At 55.4% G+C, this 27,385-nt stretch overlaps 2 protein-coding genes across 3 annotated transcripts in view; one reads left to right on the top strand and one right to left on the bottom strand.

Moving 5' to 3' along the window:
- PSMB7 (proteasome 20S subunit beta 7) overlaps positions 1-4,273 on the top strand; it is a 53,854-nt gene extending 49,581 nt beyond the window's left edge. Inside the window, exons 7-8 of the mRNA XM_039861534.1 lie at positions 1,028-1,179; positions 4,034-4,273. Coding sequence (XP_039717468.1) covers positions 1,028-1,179; positions 4,034-4,145 — 264 coding nt within the window. The 3' untranslated portion in view covers positions 4,146-4,273. The remainder of the gene's footprint in view (positions 1-1,027; positions 1,180-4,033) is intronic.
- Positions 4,274-5,268: 995 nt separating this feature from the next.
- The window catches only part of NEK6 (NIMA related kinase 6), a 77,799-nt gene continuing 55,682 nt past the window's right edge, over positions 5,269-27,385 (bottom strand). Inside the window, exons 7-9 of one of the 2 annotated variants that reach the window (XM_039861532.1) lie at positions 16,854-16,948; positions 10,086-10,199; positions 5,269-6,856 (exon numbers count right to left, since the gene is read on the bottom strand). In XM_039861532.1, the coding sequence (XP_039717466.1) occupies positions 6,746-6,856; positions 10,086-10,199; positions 16,854-16,948 (320 nt within the window). In that variant the 3' untranslated portion in view covers positions 5,269-6,745. The remainder of the gene's footprint in view (positions 6,857-10,085; positions 10,200-16,853; positions 16,949-27,385) is intronic. The other variant, XM_039861533.1, reaches the window with a different exon arrangement.

Here is a 27,385-nt window from a genome sequence, read left to right as displayed (position 1 = left end):
CGATGTTCCCCAGGTCCCGCCTTGCTGCCTTCACTGCCCTGTTTTCTGAGTGCCCGGTGTGTGGCCCATCTTTCAGCTTTGCTGAAGCTTTGCTGACCCAGGCAGTGCTCCCACCGTGCTCCTTCTGTTATTTGTTAGCCTTTTTCACGCTGTCCTGTAGTTACGTGAGTCCGATGCCCTACAGGGCATGGACCTTGGGGCCTCATCCATCTCTGCAGCCCTGGCTCCTGGAACAGGACCTGGCACGTGGTGGGCCTTCTTGGATAAGAAATGAATTAATCCACTTTTCACCAGTAACTGTCGGGGACTTAGACTTGCTTCTTAAAGGAGAAGAAAGAATAACTCAAAAGAAATGAAACACTTCAGTGAACACGTAGGCTTGTTAGTGGGAAGCAGTAGATTCTCTTCAGCAAGAGGTCACAGCCTTGGCTCTGCCACCATTTTCCCAGAATTATTGTTTTGTTTTGGTGTTAGCTATTTTCCCCCATGAATGCTGACTTTCTTCATTTTGTTACCAGTAAGCAGATTCAACCGTCATTGGACTTTTTCGGTCAGGAGTTAGCAAACCACAGCCCATGGTCTAAATCTGGCCCGCCACCTGTTTCTGTTATTAATAAAGTTTTATTTGCGCACAGCTACACACATTTGTTTGCATATTATCTGCGGCTGCTTTGTGCTCCCATGACTGAGTCGAGTAGTTATGACAGAGACCGTTTATGCACTCCTTGGCCCCCTTTACAAGAAAGGTTTACTGACTCCTGTTGTAGATGACAGATTGCTCTCCGTCAGCCCACCGTCCTCAGTTACAAGGTCAGCGATTGTCTGACGTGAGCAGTGTGTTGGGGGGGCCCATGCATAAAGGCTGTGGAAGCCCGGAGTTCCACACTTGCCGGCTGGGGACCATTGGCACATCGCTGAGGTACTTTGAGACCTTTCTTCATCTGTAAAACGGGCATTGAAAGCAGTGCCCGCCCCCCAGGTGACTTCGCGTACTGCTGGACGTCATTGCTGCCATTCTTTTTCTCAGGAGGAGGAAGCCAAGACGCTGGTGAGTGAAGCCATTGCAGCCGGCATTTTCAATGACTTGGGGTCTGGAAGTAACATTGACCTCTGTGTCATTAACAAGAGCAAGCTGGATTTTCTCCGCCCGTTCTCAGTGCCCAACAAGAAGGGGACCAGGTGAGTGAGGGAGATGCAGGTTTTCCTGTGTCCCCGGCTTCTGTGGCTACCCTTGACCTCTCCATGGCATCTGACAGGGTTTTCTTGGCTCTTACCCATGTGAAGTAAATCTGGTGTCCCCAAACCAGCCTTACACAACAGAACTTTGAGCCGTTTTTTGCTTTATGATTCTGGGCTGCTGTCAGGTGTAGAAAAGTGATTTAATTTGCAAAATGTCAGGAAAGGTAGAGTGGGGCCCGGGAAGGAGCCCTGGGCTGAGGTTGCGGGGAGAGGTTCGAATCACCTGCTGTCCTTCTCTAGTCTCTCAGAGAATCCCCTGGATTCTGTTTGCGGTTCTGTGAGTTGCATTTTCCAGGGCTGCTGGCCCAGAGCTTTTCTCAGAGTGGTGCGGAAGTCCGAGCAGTTGCAAAGCACTGGTTAAGCGTCTGGAGCTCAGTGGTGCTTCCTGCTCTCGAGGGAGCCCTGGCATATGCTGAGCCAGCACTGGGTCTCAGGGGTGCAGCCCCGGCGTAGAGTAGGGGACAAGCTCCAGTTGCTTTGTTGAACAAGACTGGAAGGTGTCCAGCCTGGTGGCTGGTGTGTGTGCAGATGAACCGCTCATTTGCCGTCCGCATAGCTGGCCAGCTGCTTGCCTGTGCTGTGGCTGCCGAGCTCTGCTGCCAGCAGCATCCATCCCAAGGTAGCCAGCACATCACTTTCTGGAATGCTGGCTTAACTCCCACTGTGTATACTCAGAATCCAAGTTGGGAGTAATTCACACGGACGAGAGCGTTGAGAACCAGCAGGTACTCATCGCATTTGTGCTCAGCATTGTGCAAACTTCGTGTTCTTGGCAGGGTAGAGCAGCCCAGCAGCGAGACGCTCTGGACTGGGGCGATGTCAATTGCCTGGTGTTGGTGACTTTGGGCAAGAGGGCCTCCCTGTTTTTGAAGTGATGGTGCCGGACTAGGTGATCTCTGTCGACTCCACGGAGTTCCTGGGATCTTCAGCAGGAGTGGAAGCAGCCTTTCAGGCCTGGCTTTGCTGGGCTCTCTGAAGCGGGAGCCAAGTGTCCCTGTGTGACCTGCTTCCCCTGCTACTTCAAGATGCTCATGACCTGAGCAAGTTCACGGTGAAGCATTTAGGAAGGGGGAGGTGGTTACACTCCATCCAGGCTGAACAGTGTGTTGGGTGAGGATTCTGGAAGCCACATCTGAGCCGTTGAAAAGTAGAGTTTGAGGCTGGACAAAGAACGGGTGCCAAGCACAGGAGTCCTTGTCCAAAAGGAAGTGCAGCAGCGGCTCATCTTACTCCCTTGGGACATAGGCCACACATATGTAAAGGAGACCTAAACGCATAAGAACAGAAACAGACAGACTCCTTGGCTAGTTGTGAAGACTCAGGTGGTGGGGAAGGCACTGGCCAGTTGTGGCAGGTGTCAGCAACCTGCCCCTGGCAGAGCTGCTGCCCCTCAGTGCCCAGGCACTGCTGCAGTGTGCCCTGAAGTTTTACTGTCATCTTTTCTGCCAGTGGCTGACTGATGGGGGTACTGCCTGGCTTAAGGGAGCCTTTCCCAGAGTGGACAGTCAGGATGGGGGCAAAGCCTCAGGCCCAGGCAGGCATCCTATGCCCAGTCCCAGTGTGGACCTGGCCTGGCTCCTCTGCCCTCAGCCCTCCGCAGCCCTCCTTTGCCACCTACTGCTGTTTAAGGCAGAAGCCCTCCCCGCGTGCTGCTGAAGCCAGGTGCCGTAGCCCAGGATGGGGAGGAGGCTCCTGTGTCCTACCCTCCGGACGCTGTGGTTCCCACGAGTCGGGCACATAGGAGCCACGTGGGGCTCTGGCGGCTAAGGGTCCAGTCTAGGGGAAGGAGCCACGTCTTCACACCAGCAGGGTGGGGGTGGGGGGTGGTGGGAGCACAGCTTTAAAAGGTGCTGCAGTGAAGGAGAGCCTGGAGGGGACGGGAAGGGTTAACAGAGACAAAGGTCTGCCTGTCTTCGCTGCACACGCTCTGCTCTTGAGTTTATACAGAGCCCGGTAACATCTCCCTCTTCTCTGCTTCCTCCCCTCTGAGCACAAGTGCCCACTGGACAGGATGGGTTATCGAGGAGCGCGTGGTCGTGGCACAGCCAGTGTGGTCTGTTAGTCCACGCCAAGGGGATGGAAGTAATGTCCAGCTGGGGACAGAGCAGAGGAGCAGTTGGCTTTGTGCTGCTATTTGACAGTGATGTTATTCTCAGCCCCAGCACGAGAATTAGCAGTTCAGATACATATCTCATAGACCATGTCATGCTCAGAGAAGCCTGTGGGATTCACTCCAGGAAAGGTGTTGGGTGTGTCCTAATGATGATCCACCGTGTCCCTGCCAGGGACAGTTAACTCTCCTCTCGAGTCTTCAGAGTGTGGTCTAAAATGCCAAGGACAGAGTCTGTCTGCGAGTCATTTTTATGCTGTTTATGCTTCCAGATGTGTTTTAAGTGTTTAAGGTAGCAGGTCAGCCTTGCTGCTGCACAAGAGAAGGGTGATGGCAGCTCAGTGGAAGGATTCGCTTCCTGCTGGCTCCAGGAGGTTGAAGCCTGAAGGCCAGTGACCAAATGCTTTCTAGCATCTTCTGGTGATGGTGAGGTGGGCAAAGAAATTTGAGTACCAGGTGCTCTGTGTGATCTCTCTTAGTGTGCCTCCTCTCTACCGGGGTCCCTGTTCGCTGACAAAAATGAGCTGTGGGGTAGTCAAATCCCCCAGGGTCGCAGAGCTAGGACTCAGGAGAGCCAGACCCCAGCCCAGGCCTGTTTGCTGCCTGAACACTGGTCCCTCTCTCCAGCCCCCCATCGGGCGTCTTGAGGGGATCCTAACTCCGTTGTTATATTTTTGTCACTAGGTTTGGCCGGTACCGGTGTGAGAAAGGGACCACTGCAGTCCTCACTGAAAAAGTCACTAGCCTGGAAATCGAGGTGCTGGAAGAAACAGTCCAAACGATGGACACGTCCTGAGTGGTGTCGGCGGGAGGCTGGTTGCTGCTCTTGAAGATGGGGGGCAGTGGAGGCTCCCCTGTAAGACCTTCATTCAGCCCGTGTTTGCTGAATGAAACCCAATAAAAAAGAAAACGAAATTGACTGGCTGAGGTCTGGAGGCTGTGTGGGTTTTTGGTCATTAAGTGGGGTCTTTTGGCCAGTAAGGCCATCGGCCTGGCCTCCCCTTCAGGATGCTAATCCCTCCCCGGGTGCCAGTCCGTGCCAGCCTCCTAGACAGTGGGGCCTCATCTGTCACAGGAGGTCGGATTGGGTTACGCCGATTTTTCCGGTGTCCGTCATCCCCGCCCCTCTGCTGACTTCCCTTCCCTGTGGTGGTCCCAGGGTCCTCCTTCTTCTTTTTTTTCTTTTTTTTCTAGGGTGAGTACAGCACAGCCTTTTAGGAAAGAGTCAGACATGATCAGTTCTAAGTCCCCAAAACAAGCAGGGCGATGGATTGTTGGCCACAGCGGCGTGAAACTGGGCGGACTCCACCCGGGCAAGTCTCACAGAAGCCAGGGGAATGCTCTGGGGATTACTGTGTGTAACAGTTAGGAAACAGCCATTTCACAGACACTCCAGCCTCGTGAATGCCTGCAGTCGGACGCCTCCAGAGGGCCTCGCAGGCAGAATTGTTCTCGTGACAGGCAGAAAGCAAGTTCATCAGTGTCCAACACCGATTCTGCCAAGGGGGACACAGTGGGGGGCTCTGAGAGATGTAAGCAGAGTATTTACAAAAAAATCTGGCATCAGAAAAACGTTCAGAGGTAAGTGCTAGGTAGGAGACGGGGCCTTGACTCTCCCAGAGGGAGCGTGGCTGGGGGACAGGAGGAGGAGGAGGCCAGCACCAGGTTTTCCAGAGTAAGCCTGCTCTTGGGCCAGCCTTCTCTGTTGCCGCCAGGAGTGGGTGGGGAGAATGGTGGAGTTATTTACGGCAGCAACTTGGCTGATGACTACCAAAATTATTGGGAAGCTTGAAAAAATTCCGGGATTACTCAGAATGTCTGGGGCCTGAGAAATTGTGTCCTTAAAGTGCCTCAAGAAATTGTGCTGCACTGTGAAGCTGTTTTAAAACTTATCTATGAACCGTACTCATTCACAAAAGGAACCCCCCTTACCCCATTTTATTTCAAACATGGAGAACACATACAAAGCAAAGGTTGCATCTGAAGAAAATCTCTCCAACTCGACAGTGTTACAGTAGAACAGATTTCACACATGGAAACAGAGCAGTGGCCCAGCCCAAGCCCTTTATCCCCAGGGAGGCCTGGCCAGCGAATTGGCTGCAGTCAGAGCACCTTGCCAGGACACAGATGGAGCGGGCGGGCATGCGCGCTTTCTGGAGGGCTGAACTGTCACCAAGTCAGTGGACGACAACTTAGACCATTTGAGGATTAACTTGAGTATAAAGACAAAATTCAAACTGTTTCCTTCAGAGCTTGAGTTTTCCTTATGTTCACATTTATAAATTAGTCTTCACAGTTAATCCTATTTGGGAACATGAAATAAAGGCACACCTTTCTGGTTTCCTACACGTAGTACAGTTGTACATTAATTCTTGACTTAACGTGGTTCATGGACTTGAGTTCTGTGAAGGGGTGAGTGCTGCCATTTTTGAATCATCTACAATGTGCTAGACAACTTCCATACTTTATTTCAAATTCTGTCAGCAACCCTGAAGGTAGGTATTATTAGTCCCATTTTACAGATGAGGAAACTAAGGCTCAGAGAGACTAAGAAACTTGCCCAGGGCTGTGGCAGGAAGCTGCAGAACTAGAATTTGTACAGAGAACAGCCTGAGGGTATGTTTTATATTTTTCGTATGCCATGCTTTCTTCCTATAGACAAAAACGCTTAACACTGATCATTAAATGAACTGCCAGCATTCAGGCAAGTGAAGTGCCTGGTACAGAGCAGGTGGTCAGGAGAAGATGGCTGAGCCAGACTGCATGGAAAACACTCATGCCTCTCAAATACTGTCTGTCTCCTGAAGCTCTGTGCCAGATGCTGGGTCCTCCTCATCCTTATTCATCGAGTTACAAACATAGATAAAAATATTAGGAAAATCTCCACTCCATTTAAAAAAATTATGTCCACTTTATCCCTTTACAAGAGAGTAAATTAAGCACACAGCTTGATTGTTTAAAAAGATTCTAAGCTAAACTGAACTCGCTACTAGCCATTTTCAAAGGCTCACTGCAAATCGCAGTCTCCTGCAGTTCTGTTCGTATCAACCTTGACCAGTCACTCAAGGAATTACCCTACAGGTTCACATTACAGTCCAGGTCCAAGGGGTGCATCCCTGGCTCGCTGATCTGCACCCCTTTGTTAACAATCCAGCTGAGATTGTCCGCAACAGTCTAAAGAAAGGACTTTTGAATTTGACCACCAGGAACATGTGACCAGCGCCCCTCCCCCCAGCTGCTCTGCATTCAGCATCTGCTGTGAAGCCCGGCCCCCTTTGGGGAACCTGCTGAAATCTCTTGTCTTAGTTGATCTAGGCTACCAGGTGGCCGCTTTGGACAGGAGACTCAGGTAAGGCAGAGAGGTGCTGGCTCTGGCAAGGCCCGTCGTGCCCACGGTCAAGTGCTGGACGTCCACACGTGCATCTGCTTGGCCACCTGGTGCACATAACCGATGTCTGGCCTCTGGTTGGGGTCGGGGTAGATGCACATACTGACCAGTTCCCGTAACTGCAAGGGAGAGGACGGCTCGTGTTAGTCTTAAGAAAGCATTAACTCACGTAGTCCTCGACGCGTACAGAGGATAAGGGATGGGTGCCCGGTCACACAGTCACTGGGCAGAGCCAAGCCCATTCCTGGGCTTGTCTGGTCCCAAAGGCCATGCTTTGAGACCCCGAGAGCGGTTACCTTCAAATAATTGTGAATTTTCCAATTACCCACACTAGGCAAATTGTGTGTGTGTGTGTGTGTGTGCGCGCGCGCGTGTGTGCGCGCACACGCGCACTGTCAGTCATGCAGATGCCCAACCAGAGGACAAAACTCAAGGCAAGAGCTTATTGATCATAATAAATGCATTAACATGCAGCAGGGCTGCAGTCTGCCCACCCCCTGGCCTCTTTATTGTGCTCATGAAAGACGGAGCTTTTAATTATACAGACACTGAAGGCTGCGCCCGCCTCGGGGTGGGGGAGGGGCGCCTTGAGCCTCTCTGATCGCCTCCCCTCTTCTGATAGCCAGAGTGCCAATTATTTTAATGGTAATTAAAATAATGACCTTAAAAAGCCTGCATCTTAACTTGCATCACTGGACCGGCTCACTGCAATTTTCTTATTTAAATACCTGCTGCTGGGGAGCCTGGCTGGCCCTGCAGGGTTGGGTCAGGAGCAGCGGCTGGGAGGGCCGGTCCTGAATGAGGGGGCTCCGTGGACTGAGCCATGCTCAGGGGGCCTGGGAGGGTGGAAGGGTCATGCAGAGGCCCGGAGCCACCGTACACACGCCACGTGTCACTCTCGAGGGGGTGTGGGCCGCAAACGAGGTGCCTCTGGGTCAGGCATTTTGAGTATCCCTCCAACCTGCATGCTGCCTTTCTGGGAGTCCACTGCCTTCTCACCACGGGGAGCCCCTGGACAGATGCGTTGAGCCTGCAGCCGGCTTGGGCACTCCTGGAGACTGAGGCTGCCCAGGATGCAACGAAACTTTTCGAGATCTTACAGTATTCAAGGCAATTCCTTAATCCAAGGAAACTGGATTAAGGTGAAGTCTATGTGACCCCAATTGTCACCTGAGCAGACCACGCAATAGACAATAAGTGCTGGTTATAAAATTTCAGAAATCAGGAGAAATAAAAGTAGTATAAGTGTCTTATTTCCATTTCTAAGAGGGGAAAGAACTTCAAAAGTGAGGTGTGCTAAGGGCCTCCGGTGCTAAGAAGCCCCTCTGGCCCCCAGACACACGGCTGGAACCGCTGCACATGGCCGAAAGCAGGGGCTGAGGGGGAGTGGGAGCTCGCAACGGCGAGTGACTGATGCAGGAGGGAGAAGCGGCCTGCAGGCTCTGTGCGGATGTGTTCACTTCAGCTTCAGATCTGCGAGGCAGAGATCACAGTTCCCACTTACAGGTGGGAAACCGAGGCACAGAGAAGTCATGATTTGCTCCAGGTTGCATGGCTCCTAGCTGCTTTTGAAGAGTAGAGAAATCCAATTTTAAAGAAAAAGTGAATAAAGGAAAACCAAATGCAACTATTCACTTGGTAAAGAACTCTAACTGGTTTTCCCTTTCCTGCCAACTTCCATTCCAGAGCATAGGCCCTTCCTCTAAAAGTTCATGGAAGAACTGAACTCTGCAAGCCATAGAAGCAAAAGCTGTGAGAGAGAGTGCCCTGAGCAACTTTACAGGGACGTGTGCTCCTGACCCTCACCCTCGGTCCTGTGAGAGTCTGTGAAGCCTGTGAGCAGGCATTAAGCACAAAGGCTGCTGGGAGAAGGGTGGTCGGTCGGTGACCTGTGGGTCGACCTGCCTGGACACAGGGTTAGAGCACATTGGGAGACCTGGTGTCTATAAGCTGGCCTGCGCAGGCCCAGGTCCCTGGAGGATGAGGGCTGCTCCTGCTCCAGTCTTGGAACCTTTAGAGTTGGGACTGCAGCGAGCTGCACACGGTACCTCACCCCAGCTGAACCATCAGCTACTGCAGAGGCGTGCCATCAAGACCGGATGGTGCAGTGACGAGGGGTCCCGGGTTCAAATCCTGCCTCTACCACTTGCAAGTTATGTGGCCTTGGACAGCTATGCCTCAGTTCCCTCACTGGTGAAATGGGGTGGGGGAGGATCAACACAGTAGGTCATCAATGTGAGATGCTATTATATTGTGAGGCAGTGGCCCACGGGGGTCTCAGACTCCTCATCACACCCACTAGTGTTGACCTTGGACAGAAAAAACAGTAATAGTTCTATAAGCCTTAACCTTGAACAGATATAAGGATAGTAGTTAATGCTTATTGAGCATTTACTCTTGAGCCAGGCCTTGTGCTACATCCAGCGGCTACTTCTGATGACGATGATGAGGTAAATGCTATGCCAGCCTGGTGCTAGACTGAGCATGTCACACGCTACCTTAATCCTTACACCGACCCTGTGAGGTAGATCCCAGCATTATCCTCATTTTGCAGGCAAGGAAACAGACTCAGAACTAAGTTCAGTAACTCGCCTAAGAGGAGTGAAGGGAATGTGTAAACCTACGCATCCGTCTACACCCTGAGCCACGCTGTGCCGTCAACCTGCCATTTCCTCCTCACATTTTATCCGTGAAGGCGAACATCAGCCCTGTTTCCATGGTGATGAAGCTGAGGAAGATGATGCTCACGCACGGTACCCGGCACAGCCAGACCTGTCAGAGTCTGTCCAGAGCCCCTGCACCTGGTGTCGAGTGTTGAAAATAAAAACCCAAGGAGTGACTTAGATCTGCGACAGCAAAGAGACCAGTCTGCACGCCGTGGTTTCCTGTCACGGGAGTGGAACGGCAGCCAGGCGCGGTGTGGGGCACGCCAGGGCCCTGCCGCTGCCTGCCTTTGCGTCTGGTTCTAGTTGTCTGACACCACACGGAGCCTGTCTCTGGGACCTGCGGCGGCAAGCCTCACACTCGGGCCTCGCACTGGGCCTCAGGTTGGGAGCCAAACGGGCAGCAGTGTGCCCACAGGGCTTCCTGGGCCGGCTGCAGCTGGTTTCTGTGCCAGTGGGTGAGCAACAGTCCTGCTGTTGGGGCCCACACTGGTGTCTGTCCATGAGAGCTTTTCAGTAAAATCAATCTGCTTTTGTCCCCTCTGAGTCACTTCCCCAGAAGTCTTCCCTCCTCCATGCCAGGAAGGGAACCCAAGCTCGACCCCGCAGCCGAGGTATTTCGGAAGTGCCCCTCCCTCACAAGGCCATCGAGGCCCCCAGGTCCGGCCCTGGCAGCCGCACTCACCTTCTCAGAGTAATGTTCTCCAGGGAGAGGCGGATAGTCACACTGCTCGATCTTCTGGCAGAGGGAGAAGAGGTTCATTTTATCGCCATAGAAGGGGCTCTGGAGAGCGGCCATCTGCAGGGGGAGGGGGAGGGGAGAGGAGAGTGTTCAGCCTCGAGGTCCAGGGGGAAGAGGGCCCGCTCACTCCGATCCTCACCACGACCACCACGGTCCGTGGCCAGCGGGACGTCCCCAGAATCCCAGGAAGCTGGGATTCACAGATGTGGCAGTCAAACCTGATCCTCGTTACGTAAGCAAATCGGCCGGGGCAAGGGTTTCGGTGACAAAATTTTAAAGCCAATAAGGAAGTGGGGGGGCTGACTCTGAGGGCCCGCCGCATGCAGGCGCACACCCCGCTGCATGCCTCGGCCCTCCAGGACTGATTCTGCTCGTGTGCACGTAGCAGATGAGGAAACAGAGGCTCTGCTCACGGGGGCTGGTGCCTGGGCTGGTGTATCGTCCTATATATTTCCAAAAGGCAATTCCAAAGACGCCCGTGGGAGGATGTCTATTAAAACCGTAAATTTAGGAAATTTTTACCAGCCCACGACAGAGCTGCTGTCGGAAGGCCTGGCCACTGCTGTCTTAGAAGCTGGACACCCAGGTAGCGCTGGACAGGGTAGGCAGGGGGAGGAAGGTGGGCCAGCTGGCCACCCGTGGATGCAGGGGCCTGGGACCCTCTGCCTCACAGAAGGGAAGCAGTCGCCAGGCTCTGCGGCCAAAGCCAGCGCTGGCCTGAGTCCTGGCTTAGCAGTCGTTGGCCGTGTCTGGCCTTTAGTTTTCTCGAACATAAAATGGAAAAGGTTCCACCTGCGGGGCTGTGGCGAGGCTTGGCTGGCACGGGAGGAGGCACCGCAAGCCAAGTGGCACCCTCACCTGGCTCCACGCTGAAGCCGGGCCTGCTCCTAGGGTGCTGGGGAGAAGAACCCGTAGCCTCGCTGGGTTCTCACTCCGTCCGGGAACTACCAGGCCCCCCGCTGCAGGAGGGCACCCAGACTCCCCACCCCACCGTTCAGAGCACTGCTGGGGGGGGCAGCATGAAGCAGCGCGTGGCAGCCCAGCACGGCGCCCGCAGCCCCATCTGCTGATTAATCCATAATGGGATTCAAGTGCTTCTTGTCACTCCTGCTCACTGTTGCCTGCCACCAAAAGACGGCCCAACGCCTCCTGCTAATGAAGTGCCATCGGGTAATTGTGCTCGCCTGTCCCTTTGGCCCTAGTTCCCTTGGAGGAGCCAGGCTGCCCAGGTCATTGTGCACAGATCCATGATCGAGGGCTCCTGGACTCCGGCTGTGACAGGCATTGGGACACCTGAGGAATCCTCATTGTCCTCAGGCCCCAGATGGTGGCCCAGCGAGCCCCATTTCAGGGCAGGGAGGAGCTCGTGGTAGCTGGCTTTGTGGGTGCCCATCGGCTTTAGTTTCCTGGTCTGCCCCCATCCTCTGTTCCCCGCTGTGAACAGGTCTGGTGACCCCAAGAGCAGGGCCTGCCTCCTTCACAAGGGCCCAGGGGGCTTCAGAGCCCGGGCAGTGTCCTTAAGTTTACAGATGGCCTTGGGGAGGCAGCAGCGTTGTCTGGAGATTTGTCCCTCGGACCAGGAAGTCTGTCCAGGAAGCAGCTGTAGGCCCAGGTACCTGGGCCAGGCCAAGTGCTTCCAAGTAGGTGTTCAGGGCCAGCCTCACCTCTCCTCTTCTGCGACCTGGGGTTTGGGGCCCTCTGAGAGCACTGGGAACCCATCTGGACTGAGAACCCCCCACTTCCAGGAAGGCTACATGAAATGAGTGGCCCGGGCCCTTGGCAGGGGAGGCCCTGGAGGGCCACCTGGGGGTGGGGGTGGGGGCGCTGGCTTTAACTCCATGTGCAAAGTGGCATCACCTGGCTGATGCATTTCCAATAATTAAAATGAGAACCTTGGTGCAAAGGGTTAATTGGGCAGTTTCAAAAGGACATCTGTTGCCACAGCAAGAGCAGCTGAGGCTCCACGTGGTCACTCGGGGTGAGCAGGTCGCCCTCTGAGTTGTGGCAGGGACGAGGGTGGATTTTTCCTCCGAGTGTTTCTGTTCAAAGTAGAAAGGACCCACCCATCAACGTGGGGCCTGGTTTTCATGCGTCTGTCTGACTGCGAGAGGGGACTGGGTGATCCTTTCAACAAGCCAGTCTGATCTGATTTGCATAAAACTTGCTGTTTGGGATTCCCACAGGGCCCTAGGAATTGGTGAGGGGTGGCGAGCCCCATATCCACTGTTTCCTTCAGATCATTTCTCCTTCCTTGTTTTGGAAAAGCTTCTCGAACAGGGTCGGCAGTGGGCTCCCTGCTGACAGCGGCTTCCCCGTCCATGATGCAGATTCTAGCAGAAGCGGCGTTGCACCCACCGCCCCCTCCCGCTGCCGGCCACGGGCCTTCCATCCCGATCAGGGCGTCAGGCTGTGAAGGAACCTCTGGGGCTGCTGCTCGAGACACTGGGATTAGAACGATTACGCCGGAGGACGAGATCTCCCCGTACCGGTGACCACCCACCTCTGACTGGTCGAAGAGAAGAGGAAATGCTTTTTTGGGGGCAATACTGGTCGCCTCGTTAGAACTGCCAAAGCCAGGGCTCTCAGCGCTGCCCCTCAAATGCAGAACTTTTCCTGTCTGGCGTCATCGGGCTGACACACAGCCAGGGAGCGTGTGGGCACTTGGCCCCGCTGGGACGGCTCAGAGAGACTGGTGTGTGATCTGAGATGTCAGAAGGAGCAGGGGGACCTGACCGCAGGGAGGACAGAGATTGCCTTTGACTCCCGCCCTGCGAGGGCCTCAGACACCCCTCTCCTCACCCGGCGTCTCCCCAGCATGGCCCGGAGTGAAGGCTGAGCCCAGAGGCCAGCTGCCAAGTAGTCCGCAGCCCTGCTCCCCCACGAGGTGGGGGGCGTCCAGACCATTCCCCGGCTCAAGCCAGAATTCCGCAGCAGGATTCCAAACAAGGCACCGCTGATCCCCAGGCTTTTCCCGGCCTGCTTTCTGGCTGGGTCTCAGTCCCGCACGGGCCCCTGGAGGCAGCTGTGAAAGACCCCCAGCTGAGGATCCCGGGGCTGGCACTGAATGAGCCAATTTCTTCAGCTCCCACGTAGATAAATAAATTCTGCAGCGCCAGGCAGCCTGCTGGGTGCCGCCACAGGGCGTGCTGGGTAACGAAAATAAAGCACGGGGCCTTCCAGCGGCCAAGTTCGGGCATCTGCTGGGAGCTCTGAACGCAGAGGAGGGGCTGCTGACACTGCTCGGGGCTCCTCACAGCCCAGCCTCCCCCTCGCAGGGGCTCTGGGCAGAGGCCCTGCAGCTCTCTCCATGTGGTCACTCCTTCCCCCGAGGCTGGGAAGAAGGGAGAGGGGCCCTGGTTGCTGTCCATGGGAAGGTGGGCTTTGACAGATGGACAGACAGACAGACAGACAGCCCAGGGATCAGGGCTGGTCTTGGTGGCTTCCTTGCTGTGTGACACTGGGGAGCCTCTCCACCTCTCTGAGCCTCAGCCCCCTCCCTTACAGTAAGGCTGTGACCGGCCTGGTACGATTCTTGTGATTCAGTCTGGTGACCGGGGAGGTGCTGAGCCAGCTGCTGTGCCGTGTGGCATGTTTCTCCCGTGCTGACCTCTTCGAGACAGAGCCCACTTGGTGTCCACTCCTGAGGGCACAGGCCAGGTGTAGTGCCCTGTGGGGCTCCTCGCTAGCCATGGGTTAACATCAGCGTCTTAACGTGACCTCAGGAGGTCCTCAGTGAAAGGGGGTATGGCGGGCTGAATAATGGCCCTTGAGGAGGTCTGCGCCCTAGTCCTGGGAGCCTGCGAAAGTGTTACCTTATGAGACAAAAGGGATTTGCAGGTGCGATTAAATTAAGGGTCTTCTGGTGGGAGGTAATCCCAGGCGATCCAGGGGGCCCTAAATATGACTGCTATGTCCTTGTCAGAGGGAAGCAGAGGGGCCTCTGACCCCAGAGGGAAGGGAGTGTGTAGACGCAGCACTGTGAGGTCATGAACCCAGCTGCGAGGTCACGAGCCCAGGGATGCCGGCGGTGGAAGGAGCCAGCCTTGATGACACTTGGGCTTTGGTCCGTTGAAACTGATTTTGGACTTCTGGCTTCCGGATGGTAAGAGCATAATTTTATGTTGCGTGAAGCCATCAACTTCGCGGTGACCTGTTACGGCGGCCACAGAAGCCGGCAAGGGGCTTTGGTTCTTCCAGCCCTCATGGGAGCGTGGGGAAGGGCAGGCCAGTCCCCATCGGGGGCAGGTTTCCTCTGGCTCTGTGCTGCCACAGAGCCTCGGGCCCCAGACCGCCCCGGCCCGGCGTGCTCCACTAGGGCTGCGCTGATCCCGAGCCGAGGTCTGGAGGGGGTGGGGCAGTCTCCGCCCCAGCGACGTGGGCTGGCGCCCTAGAACACACCGCGGGCCACGTAGCGGGAGTGCCAGCCGTGCCTGTGGGATGTTTCCTTCCAATTACCAGGCCCCGGGCTCAGATGCGTCTCCCTTCCTGTCTGCTGGGAAAACATCTGCTTTCGCTTCCCCACAGGGCTGGGGGCGTGGGGACAGGGTGGCAGCCCCGGGCAGGGCCCCCGATGCCCATCACCCTTGGAGGGGTTGGCCACAGCCGGCCACGTCAGCCACGTCCCCTTTTTGTGTAGGAGGTCCGGGGCCATTAGGTTGAGATCAGCACCCACTGTCCCCAAGGACATCGATGCCCAAAGGACTTGATTGATTTCATTGACTTCCCACTGCCAATGTGTCCCTCCCAGGCTGCAACTCCCAGGCCCCACACACTGCCAACAAATAAGTCGACCCGGTGACCCAGAGCCTCCGTGCCGGAGAGCCGCTGAGGGATGCTGCCGCGTTAGACATGCATTTAAATGCGTATGACGAGGACCGTTCCAGGCCTGGCCCGGAATCCGCCAGGGTGGGCGGTGCGGGCCAGCGCGGGCTGCCTCTGCCTCTAGGAGCTGGGACAAAGGCTCGGGCAGGGAGCACAGGGGGCCAGCTGCCATCCTCCCGCTGGCCCTGGGGACGTGCGCCCCTGTCCCACACTGGTCAGCCAGGGCGCCGATCGGTTTACATTCAGAGACCCTCATGGCTCGCAGAGCAGGACACAGCTTACGAAAATCCCAAACACAAATGGAAAAATAAGGACCGAATCATCTGGACCAGGGACAATATCTACAAGGGCAGGAGGACAAAGCTGAGACTTCCACAGGGAAGGAAGACAGGCTGCACTTTGGCTTCCCCTCGGCCAAAGCAAAAACGCAAAGGTGGCCGGCTGCAGAGCCTCGCTCAGAGGCGGGCAGCAGACGCCAACCACTGCTGGGTCTGCACTGGTCAGCGGGCTCATGGACAGCTAGGAGGGACAGATAAGCTTCTGAGACCTAACCTCCACTGCCCCAGGGCCTCCTCTGAGCCAGGTGCCATTCGCGCCTCATGTCGGGGCAGGGTGTGATCTCATTTTATGCTTGGGTCACCGGAAGCTCCTGGGAGTGCTGACTTGCTCTGGGGCCATTAGGAGCTGAGTTGAGAGCTGATCTTTGAACTCGGGTCCTTCTGGGCCCACACGAGGACCCTGCATGTCTCTCACCCACATTACCACGGATATGTGATTGCACACGCACGTGCACACACACGAATTCAAAATGGCATCCCCCGGCCTCCAGCTATGCCGAGGGCATTTGCTGGGTTCTGGGAGACACAGAGCAAAAGCCTGTCCACCTCAGGACCGACGCCCAGGTGGATGATGCCCACTTAGAGAGGGGTCAGAAGCCCCTGCACAGTCCCAGGTCGGGGCAGGGGCAGGGCTGTTGGTGGGGGGCGTCGAGCCCAGGGACAGTCCGCTTAACGCATGACCTGCACTTTGCTTTGTCACTGGCCTCGGCAGCCTCGGTGGTCAGTGTTCATCTGAGGTGCCTGGACTCAGAGGTGTGCTGGAGAGACCCGAAGTCATGATTCATCTTGGGTGACAAACACCCATGCCACAGAGGTTCTGTGCGACCCAGTGACTCCCCCACCCCTTTGTCACCTGGTTGTAATTCATTTTCAGCAAAGCTGGGGCTGGTGTGAGTGTGCGGGTACATGGGGCGCCCTGTCCTTGCTGAGGACAGTTCTGACTTTCATCTCTTCTGTTGCTGAAGACACTGAACCCCTTCCAAATTTCCTCCTCCATCTTCCTTCCCAAGCTCACCCCCACCCTCCCTGCTCCCAAAGCTCCCAGCAGAAACCACCTGGCCAATGGGGGTGTGGGGAGAGACAGGGTTGGGGGAAGGAGACACAACTCAGCCCTGTCTCATCCCCGGGGGCCGGGAGCCGCTCTGCACTCCCGATCCACTGCAGCCACCCAGGCGGCACCCCATGTAGGGCCTGACCCACGGGTGAAGGACAAACAGGAAACACAACCAGCCTGGTTACCAGGGAAACCGGGGCAGGTACAGTAAGTACCTGGGGCCACCAGACTCCCCGGCCGGTGCTCCCCCATTGCACAAGCAGATGCTGAACTTCCCATCGGCTTCTAGTCTGTCTCCCTTCCCAGACCTGAGCAGCCCAAGGGTGGAACAGCACCCGGCCCACCGCTGGCCACCCCACCAACAACCTCCTCCCGCCTGACACTGCTAATCAGGCAGATGCCGGACCAGGCAGGGTGGAGGACGGGACCCAAATGGTGTTGATGCCACAGGCAGACATCACGCAGCTCCGGGGCCCCACTTAACACTGCCGGGCCCACCTCATACAGCAGGCAGCCCAGGGACCAGATGTCAGACTTGAAGTTGTAGCCGTTCTCGTGGATCCTCTCCGGTGACATGTAGTACGGCGTCCCCACTGAAACACAGCAAGGGGGTGGGTGCTTAGGCTCTGTGCAGGGGCAGGACACGTGGGCGTGGGGGAGGGGAGGGCACGGTCTCACTGGGACCCTGGGCGACCCTTCTCCCTCTCCTCCTGTCTCCTCCTCCTTCAAATGAGAAGGCTGGGCCAGACTGGAAGTTCCCACCCTGGCAGGGCACAAACAGCCCCTGGGGACAGGGGGCTGGGCAACTGGGGACTGGTGTTTCTGCTGGCTGGCCAGGGCACTGGGGTGCAGCAGCCAGGCTCTGGGCAGCAAGTGGCCAAGTGTCCTTTCAGGTGACTGCTTGAATCTCAGAAGAGTCCAGATAAAGCCCTCAACAGCGAAAGGAGGACCACCACTGTTAACGCGGACCAAGCGTGTCACATGTGTTAGCTCGTTTGTGCCCCTAACAGTCCCATGAGGAGGCACCCCCATTTTACAGATGGAGAGACTGAGGCTCAGGAAAGCAGCAGGCCTGGGGTTCAAACCCAGATCTTCAGGCATCAGAAATGGAGTTCTTAGCCGCCACCCTTAGCTGGCACCGACTGGCAAGCCCGAATTTGGGGTTGGCCGAGATTTCTTAAACAGGACAGAAAAGACACTAACCATAAGAGGAAAGATTGATAAAGTGGCCTTCATTAAAATTAGAAACTTCAGTTCACCAAAAGACCACTCAGAGAGTTAAAAGGCACAGCCTAAGAAGAAATAGTGTCAACACATATACCCAACAATGGCCTCGCATACAGAATGTATTTGAAAAAACACGTCTCTAAATCAATAAGTAAAAGACAAACGACCCCCTCCCCCAAATTAGCAAACAGCTTGAAGCGAGACTTCACAAAGAACATATCCAAATGGCTGATAAGCCAGCACAGGAAACTGTTAATTTTCCTCATTACTCATTAGAGCCATGCGAATTAAAAGCACAGTGAGGTAGGTATGGCCGCCCACTACCTGAATAGTTAAAGGTAAAATGATTGAGATATATATACGCCCAACAGAAATAAGTGCTTCCTTCCATCAAGAGACATGCTCAAAAATGTGCAAAGTGGCTTTACTTGTAATGATCAGAAGCTGGAAACAAATGTCAATCAACAGTAGAATGCATACATTGACAACGGAATACTAAACAGCCATGAACAAGAACCAACCTCAGCTGCATACCACAAAATGGGTAAATCTCACAGACATAATGATGGAAGAAAGCAGCCAGGCACAGAAGAACACGCACTATGATTCCATGTTTATCAAGAACAGGAAAAGCTGCTCTCGGGGGGCGGTGATCCAGAAAGGGCTCGAGGGAGCGTTCCTGTACACGTATCGCATCTCGATTAAAAAGCAGAGGGGGCACACGCTTTTGAAGAACGGGAACTGTGGCAAGATGGGAGGGTTTCCTGAGAGGAGGTGAGCTCCCCATCGGCAGAGGCATGCAAGTTGCAGCAGAAGGGCTGAGGTGGAAGGGCTGAAGACGGGCCCAGGAATCTGCACTGTTAACCCGAGATCCTGATCTCGGGCCGTTTGGAAGATGATTAGGTTCTGGAGGCTTTGGGACCAGATTTTACACAGGACATTTCCAGTGGTCTGGAGAGACCATGTCAATGTGACAGTAACGGCTGCCGTTCAGCCAGAGTCTGTATAAGGAGCTAGAGCCCAGCGTGGCAGAGGCTGAGCCTGAGATGTGGCTCGCAACCCTAAGAAGGAAGGATGGCCAGCAGCACGGGACCCTGGGAGGACAGGTAAGCTAGACTTGGAAGACCTCGGTGCCCCAAAGAAGGGCACCAAGCTTCAGGATTTCGTGGGCCAAAGATGTCTCGGGGCAACTAAATTTTACCGGGTAAAGTGTTTAAAAAACTCAAAACCCCAACTACCACTTAGTGTCACATATTATTTTTAAAAGAAAAGATATTTTAACCCCCAAATAATAGAAAACCCAATCTCAAAATCCAGGACAGTCCTTTACATCAAAAGCGTTTAGCTATTTGAAAACTTCATCTTCTTGTTTTTCTTACTGGAGATGTATGAGAAATTCTGTCATGCCGAGTTGTAGAGGCTGTGAAGTGTCGGAAACCCCTGCTTCAGGCTCTGTGGGAACATGACCTTATTCACCAAAGTATCCCAGCACCCTGCCCAGGACCAGGTCCCAGGTCACAGCGGGCATCTCGTAAGCGGCTACTCGCATCCATCCATGTTATCAGATAGCGCACGTCAGTGTTCACGCTTTTTTCTTGCAGCCTAAGGCACTGTTTACTTAACCGATGGCTGCCCAAGAGGGACTACCTCATTATTGCTTTATCAAGACACCAAGCACCCTTTGATGGCAATAATCCCTGAATAGGGACAGCAGCCTTCACTTAAATACATGGTTTGAGAATTGTATGCATACTTTATGGCTGAAATCAGGGGTGAATTGCTATTCAGCAGAAAGAGCTGTCCGTTAACGCGTGAATCCACATAGAATTCTATCGACGAACAGTGACTTCCGGCAGTAGCCCCTTGTATATTTTGCTCATGAGGGTGCAAAACGACAATGAACAGGCAAGTATGAAATGAATGACTTGTCATATCCAAACCACAGGGTGACGTCCAAACAGTTCTTGATTAACAGCAAAAGCCTCAGATCAAACCGTAAGGGATTTCGGGGTCCGGGGTGCTGTGGATGGATGTGCCCACGAGCCAAGACCTGCCTCCCACAACGCACCGCCACGTGGGGCTGACGGGCTACACACGGAGACAGCGAGGGCGGCGGGGGAGCTGAAGCTCAGAGGGCCTGTCCCCAGTGGGGGACAGCAGTGTCCGCTGCCTGGCTGCACCCCCCTTTAAGACCCCCGGCTCCCCTCGTCCTGACTGGGGGTGCAGGCCAACCCTGACACTTCTTGCCACCATCGGTTTTGTCCTCTGCTCATTTTAGATTTCCCGGGGCCTCTACAGAAGGGATTCAAAGGGGAGGTGACCTGCAGAGTGGCCAGGCTTTGGCCTGGGGCTGCCTTGGCCAGGCTTTGAGTTGCCTGGCCCGTGCCTGAGGTCCCCCGCCTCGCACGCCCCCCAACCCCGACGCCGGTCCGCTCTCCATCCGCCTCTGTGCCTTTGCACGTACTGTTCCCCCGAGCTGCCTCGTGAGCATCTTTAAGGTCCAGCGAAACCGCCCCTCCCCTTGGCCAGTGAGAGCTAGTTGCTCAGTGTGGCCTGGACACTTGGTTTGTCCCTCTGTTCTGTCACCACTTTGTCCCTCGGTCAAGGCTCCAGATCCCTGCTTGTGGTGAGAGGCTTGGGGCACATAGGGGAGAAAGGTTAGGGAGCGCATCACCCCTTCCCCTCTGCTGTCCACCCAGTCGTCTGCCTCTTCATGCTCTTTCTGCTTTTACCCCAGTTTCCACCAGTGTAAGGAAAAAAGGCAAACAGCCAAATGTAATCTGGACTTTCTTCTAAGATGCCAGTGCTCAAGATGCCATTGATCCAGACATCCATTAGTCTGTCCATCCGTCTTCCATTCATCCATAATCATCTATCCATCATCTGCTCATCATCCATCCATTCAGCAGCCTATCTGTCTATCCATCCATTATCCATCCATCCAAAATTGACTGTGCATCCATGACCTACTCATCCATCCATCCATCGATCCATCCGTATGCAATGTTGTACTGGGTGCACCCAGGAGGTAGTGAGCTGCCCATCCAAGGAAGTGTCCAGAAGGAGCCAGTTGGTCAAGGAAAGGCTGGACTGATCAGTGGCTGCAGCCAAATCCCCTGGAGGAGCTCATTTAAAATCTGGCTCCCTGTGCCACCCCTGACCTGTGGGGTCAGGACCTCCAGAGCTGGGACGTGGACAGCCACTTCTCTCACAAGCTGCCGGGGGTTCCTAGTGCAGGTCGCAGTCTGAGAGGAGCTGTACAAGGCCTCACCCACCCGTCCGTCCTTCAGATGCTCAGAAACATCAGTGGAACAAATGAATTTATGAAGCATTGACGGAAGGAAGTTCGGGGTCCCTGTCAGGCACTGGGTCCTCCTTTCCCCGCCTCTGGACAGACTCTCCAGTCCCCCGACCCGCGTTGGTCTGTAAGTCTTAAAGTTGGGGTGCTCTGCCTCATTGGTGGGGTCCTCACCTTGTTTCAGGGGTGTTTGAAGCTGCAGGGGGTGAACACAGCACTTCCCTCTGTTTTGCCAGCTTTCCCCAGGAATAAGTTTGTAAAACCCGATTTTTATACCGACAACAGATACTCAAACGTTATGAAGCATAATGCACAACTTGCGTGAGTTTTAAAGATAAGACGAGAGACTTCAAAGGCGTTCCAAGCTCGCAGTGGGCCCTGCAGGATGTGTGCCCAAACCCCAGGGGTGGGGTGGCGATTCTGGGGAAGAGCGGGAGAAGCTGGCAAGGGGAGCTGCCCCCTCGCGTCCTGCCCCAGGGGGGCTTCTGCGGGCACCGGCTGGCGGCAGAGCCACAGCACATGTGACAGAGAGGGGACACTGGGTCTCGCGCTCCCTCCCAGCAACCTCCCCATCACACCCGCTAGCTGGAGCCCCTCCCCACTCTCCCTCCTCACAGTGGGGGGACGAGCTCTGCATATGAAAGAGGAGCCTAAGAAACCTGACCTTCCCTGTCTTTACCTAGAACGCCCAGATTTCAAACCGGGCAGAAATCAGAGGACAACTCGGGACCTCAAAGCGGAGGCTGATTAAAGGGGCCCCCGCTTCTCCCAGATGCGCCACTCCTGTCAAAAAACAAACTTGGCCGTGGTTTGAAACGCTCGCAGTGCTCGAAACACGTTCGTTAGCTAGGAAAAAGACACACGAAGGAGAAGCTGGCATCCGTGGGCTGCATTTCCTCCCCCCACGGTAGTGTGGGAACGGCTGGAGAAACGCGGGGCTGTCGCCGGCATCCATGGGGGTTCAGGGGGGCTCCATGTGGATCCTGGATGGCACGGGCTGAGGTGCACATGGACTGGGAGCTGCTCCCGGCGAGTCTGACCCGGCTGCAGCCACTCGCCGGCAGACTGCTGAGCTCTCTCTCAGCCTCCGTTTCCCCATCAGTGAAAGGAAGGGGTTGAACTTGGTGGTCCCGGGGTCCTTCCCCACCTTTGGAGCCCTGGACATGTGGGTCAAAGGGCTCTGGGAAGGACCCACTACCCAGAGACCCTGGGAAGGAGCGAGTGGGCTGAGGGAAGGCAGGCTAAGGGTGGCAGAGAGCAGGGAAGAAGCAAGGAGGTTCTAGAACCCCGAAAGGAGCTCCCTTGGTGTTGGGCAGTGTGATGTGCATTTTCATCTCTCCATGACCCAGTCTGGTGAGACTCCTGTCCCACCCCCAACATCCAACCAGGTGCCACATCCTGACGGTGTGCCCTCCCCTCTGAAACCTTGCTGCCGCCAGAGTGGACCCACCTCCTGTACCTGGAGGACCAACCGCTTAGCCCCTCCTGTCCTACCCAATCCACGCCCCCAGGGCAGGGACCACATCTCTTGCCCCCATGCCTGGCTGGCTCTTCATCCCCCAAAGGAGAAAGGCCAGGTGGTCAGCCTGGCATTTGAGGTCTCTCCCTGCTCCCTGCAAAGCTGGATCTTCAGGCAGCAACACATATGCACACACACACACGCACAGACACACGCACACACACTTTACCAGGCTCACCTGTGTCACTGCTTATTATCAAGTTTTCCTTAAATTAATTACAAGCTGACCCATCCCCATGCCAGCTATACACAGCCCTCAGGAGCAGCAGCAATGTTGGAAACACATTGTACTTTAATTGACATTGACTTAATTTCAGGTTGTTTACATTCCTACAAATATCTGCCTTTCTCTAGTCCCCACACGGAGTATCCCTAACAGATGTGAAGGTCAGGTGGCTCAATTCTTGGACTCTACACAGCACTCCGTGTGTCCAGGTACCGGGGTCTCATCCAAGATGGCTCAGGAAATATCGCATGGAACATGGCCACGCCTGGCCCTCACTCTTGCCCACTAGGCCAACATCACAAAAGTGCTCACCTCACCGCACTTGGGCTTCCTCCTCTGCCAACCTGCTCTGTGATGACTCCCATCCCCAGGTGCCTGGAGCGCTCTATGAATACCCTGGACGGGATTATTGGTTCCAGGTGAGGACTCTAAATGGCTCTCCCCAGGCTGTCAGTCCCAGAGGGCGGGGCCCTCGCAGTGCCTGGGGGTGGGGTGGGGCTGACACCAGTCCTTGAGTGAAGGAATGAACTAACCTTCCTTTGTGAATGAATGGGCAAGCTGTAGTTTGCATCCCTAGGCCTGATCGATGGATTCCTCATTTGCTGTCCCTTTAAGACCTCCCCCTTTCCTCTCTGGTGTCAGCTTTTCTGGTTCTAACAGTTTGTGCCTCTGAAAATGCCAGGAACGTGGCAGACAAGGTGCCGCCCACCAGCCAGGTGTGACCTCCCAGGTGTCTGCACTCAGAACCTCGGGTCTACCTGCTGAAGCAGGTTTTCGGGGCCCATTATTCCCAGGTGTCCTCAGCTACTGGGGTGGGCGGGAGGAGGCCCAGAGACACGCATCTAACTATACAGGGCTCTGTTACCACACTAACGGGGTCCCCAGGGATGCCTGGCTGTGGGGACCGTCACCGACTTAGCAAACATTCCACGGGGCCCCCCTAGTGCCAGACACGGGCGCACTTGTGGGAGTGCTGGCACTGGACAAGGAGAGGAGGCTCCATGTTCCTTCCCTGTGGCCCAGGACAAGGCCCAGGTCCCGCGTGGCCCACGCTGTGAGGCTGGACGGGCTTTTCCCGTGGAGTGGGCAGGCACTTGGTGCCCTGGGCGTTCCTGCACCCAGAGAGCTCGTCAGGACCCGAGCCCCTCCCAGCACGCTGTGGGCTTGTGCCTGGAGAGGAACCGACACCCAAGGGCTTCTGTGCCACCCGCCAGGCGACTGCGGGGGTGTGGTCTCCCTTCTCTGGGCCTCAGTTTCCTCATCAGTCCGATGGGGACAATAAGCCTTGGTGGGATGAGTTTTTAAAGCAAAATGTTTTCCAAACATCTTTTACGTTAAGGATGGAAATTTTTCAAGCGAGCCAAGGAGCTAAGTCAGCTACAGGGAAGAAATATCTTTAGATATCAGAAGTTGTCCTATTTGCTTGTGTGTGGTTTAGGAAGTGTATTGTATAAAATATGTAGATGGCCAATGTCTGCTTCTGTAATCCATTTCCTTGTTAATTAAGGGTGTTGTTCCGGGCAAAGATATGCTAACAGCCAACTTCCGCTTCTGTAATCTGCTGGCTTGTTCAGGAGACCACCAGGATATGGTCTTGAGCTTTATCAGCTGCCTCCTCTGAAAGCTCGGGGCTGATCTCCTCTAGCCCTGTGTGGTAGAGAGTCAGTCGCTGGCCGGCTAATAAAGGCTCATAATTAATCTCAATTGGCTCCGTGGGTCTCAGAATCGCTCACGCCATAACATTTTACACCTTGTCTTCTCTGTTAACTCACCTCTTCGGTGAGTTTCGTGACGACAGAAGGCTGCAGTGAAGTGGGTGGCCCTGGGAGGGGCTAGGGCGGTCCCAGGCCCCCCGGGGACACTGGGATCCTCGGCATAGTTTGGTCACAGAGCCCAGCACTGTGCCTGCCCACAGTGGGCCCTCAGGAAAAGGTTCTACCCGCCCCCATACCATGCCACCCTGGGACTGACTGAGTCTATCCCCTCACCAGTCTGAGGCCCCATGAACTCGGGGAAGGCTGCCTAAGCTCCTGTCCCCTGCACCCAGCCCAGCGAAGGGAGGAGGAAGGAATTGATGAGCTATAGCTAGGCCAGTGTTTGGCAGCCTGGGAAAGCCAGCATGCCCTGACCTCTGTACCTGATGGGGTTCACCCCCAACCCCGAGAGGTGGTGTGAGGCCCTGCACGGCCCTGGGTGTGAGCTGACCTGCCCTCCCACCCCTGATCCCGGCCCAAGGCGGCCCTGTCACCTCCGCTGAGGAAGCGGGGCCTGCTCTCCCAGCCCCACGATTTGTCTTGCAGCTGCTGCCGTTGCTCGGAGCGAGACACTTGCTTGTAGCTTGTGAGCTGTGTGTAGGCAAATCTTTCATTTTTCTTTCATTACGCCGGCGTGTACTGTCACTTAATTTTTATGTATGCAATCCTTCCTGACAAATATGATCTGCTGCCTGGTAATTCGTCTGACGCTCATTCTGTTCCTCGCTCTAATTACGGCTCCTACCCCTGACGCCGAGGCAGCCGCGCTGCCACCGCTGGGTACCGCACCTGTCAGCCTGGCCATGGCATGACTAATGCCCTTTCATGCCAGCCTCGTGTTAGCAAATACAGAGGCCGGGAGGGGGCCGGAGGAGGGAGAAACAGGGGGAGATGGGATTTGCATGAGCCCAGCCCCGGGTCAGCAGCCCAGGAGACAAGGTGGTTGCCGGGGCAATGTGGCTGCCGCCACAGCACCCCCACATAGTAGGTGCGCACAGACGGGAGAGATGCATAATTTGAACCCATGCGTGAGTATGAAGGCGCCTCTGCCCCATGCGTCCTTCCTGAGTCACGATGCAGTGGCAATTACTTCAGCCTCTTGCCCGACCACACGTGTGTGCGAGGCTTAGCTGTTTGCAGAACCTCGCTGGGGAGAAGGGGGTCTTCCCCCCTGCATCGTGGAGACTTCAGGCCCGGGGCTTTGGCTCTGTGCTGTCACTGCCGTGGCGCTTGGCCCTTGGTCCTGGGAACGTGTCCTGGACTTGGGCACACGGCCCCAGGAGGCCGGGCCAGCCACCCAGAGGCCTCGGGAAGAACCCGGCTTCCGCGGGCGGCCTTTCCCAGTTCCAATTCCTTCTCATTAATATAATAAGTGCAGCAGTCCAAGTCGATAAACTCACACTGTCGGACGAGCCCGTATTTCTGCCCCTTCCTAATGATGTGATCTTAACCGGCTCTGACGAGCGCCACAGTCTTCTCCCCAGTGGGACAAAGAAGGGCTGGGACCTGACTGAGGGGGACAGCAGGCAGTGGCTTTAACTCTTCCCTTTGACGGTTTCCCTTGAGTTTCCAGCTTTTTGAAACTCTTAAGACACAGAGGGAAACAGTCCAAAACTGACAGACATACTGATTTTCACGAAGAGAAGGGTCTCAAGGGACTGGGAAAGGCAAGGTGTCCCCCCAGAGCAGGGGCTGGCCAGCTGGGCTCCAGGAGGAGGTCCAGCATCATCTTCCAAGGCCTCCGACCCTGGTCTCCTGGAGGGAGCGTGAGCTGTGCAACGGGAAGCCTGCATTCCAGTCCTGGCTCTGCCACTCCATGACTCAGAAACGTCACTCAAGCTCCCTGGACTTCAGATTCCTCGTTGTCACAAAGGAAAAATCCTACAGACCCTCGTGGCTCTCTGGGGGCGTGAATGAAGAAGTGTCATGAATTCATGGGATGCTGGCTCTTTGCACATCCTTCCTGAGCTAAAGGAAGACCAACAACGTGCCAGGTATCCTCCAGGGTCGGATGGAGTTGAGAGTTTCAAAACAACCACTTACGCACACGCACACACACAGATGCACACCCGTGCACACACGCATATGCACACACACACACACACGTACACATGCACTCCTATAAGCAGCTCAGAGCTGTTGATCTCGAGAGTTAGCACATTCCTCCTGACGGTGTGCTTAGCCTGAGAGCCCCTAAGCCATTGGGACCTGTATGAATAGTGACAGTTTCCACCAGGAAGCCGTGTCTTCCAGAAAGCACCTCCGCTCTCGTCAGATGCCACGTGTACTCACGGCCTGCAGCAGGCGCTCGGGGTCAGAGGATGGGAGACACTGGCTGGGGCCATGGGGTGGGGAACAGAGTGGCTTTCGAGGGAGGAGAGCCTGGGAGCACCATCCCCTGCAAGCACCATCCCAAAGAGCTGGAAACTAGCTCTGGGAAAAGGGTCCCTACCTCTGCAGCATGCCCACCAGGCCCTGGTTAAACCATGACACGCCTGTTAGGCACAGGGTACCTACACCCACGTTCCACTGGAGGGCTTTGCTGGCTTCTCTATTCCAGCTAAATATAAAGTTCTCCACTGTCCACTGTTTCGAGTTGCGCATTCAGTTATGTCGCCGGCATATGGGTTCCAAGCTCGTCACTGCTTCACGTGACCCGAAACGCATACCCAACCCAGTCTCCTCCTGGGCCCGGCCCGGCGCTCCGCACTCCTGGGATGAGGCTCACCCACTGAGCTCGGCATTCGAGGTCCCACCACCTTCCTTGCCACCCGAGGTCCTGCAGACTTCACTTTCCAGCTCACCAAATTCCCCCTCGCTGCTCCCCCAGCTCCCATTCACTCCTCACAGCCCAGCTACGATGTCACGTCCTCCTAGGCAGGCGTTCGTCCCCCACAGCTTCAAAACTGGACGCAGCTCAAATGTGCCCCAGCAGGGGGATGCACCGAGCGTGGCGTGCCTGTGCAATGGAGCGCACACGGCCAGGAGAAAGATATGACTCCCACG

Source organism: Pteropus medius, unplaced genomic scaffold (assembly GCF_902729225.1).
Source record: "Pteropus medius unplaced genomic scaffold, Ma_sr-lr_union100, whole genome shotgun sequence".
Classification (NCBI taxonomy): Eukaryota; Metazoa; Chordata; class Mammalia; order Chiroptera; family Pteropodidae; genus Pteropus; species Pteropus medius.
The sequence above is the reverse complement of the archived record's forward strand: the minus strand, read 5'-3'. Positions and strand labels throughout refer to the sequence as shown.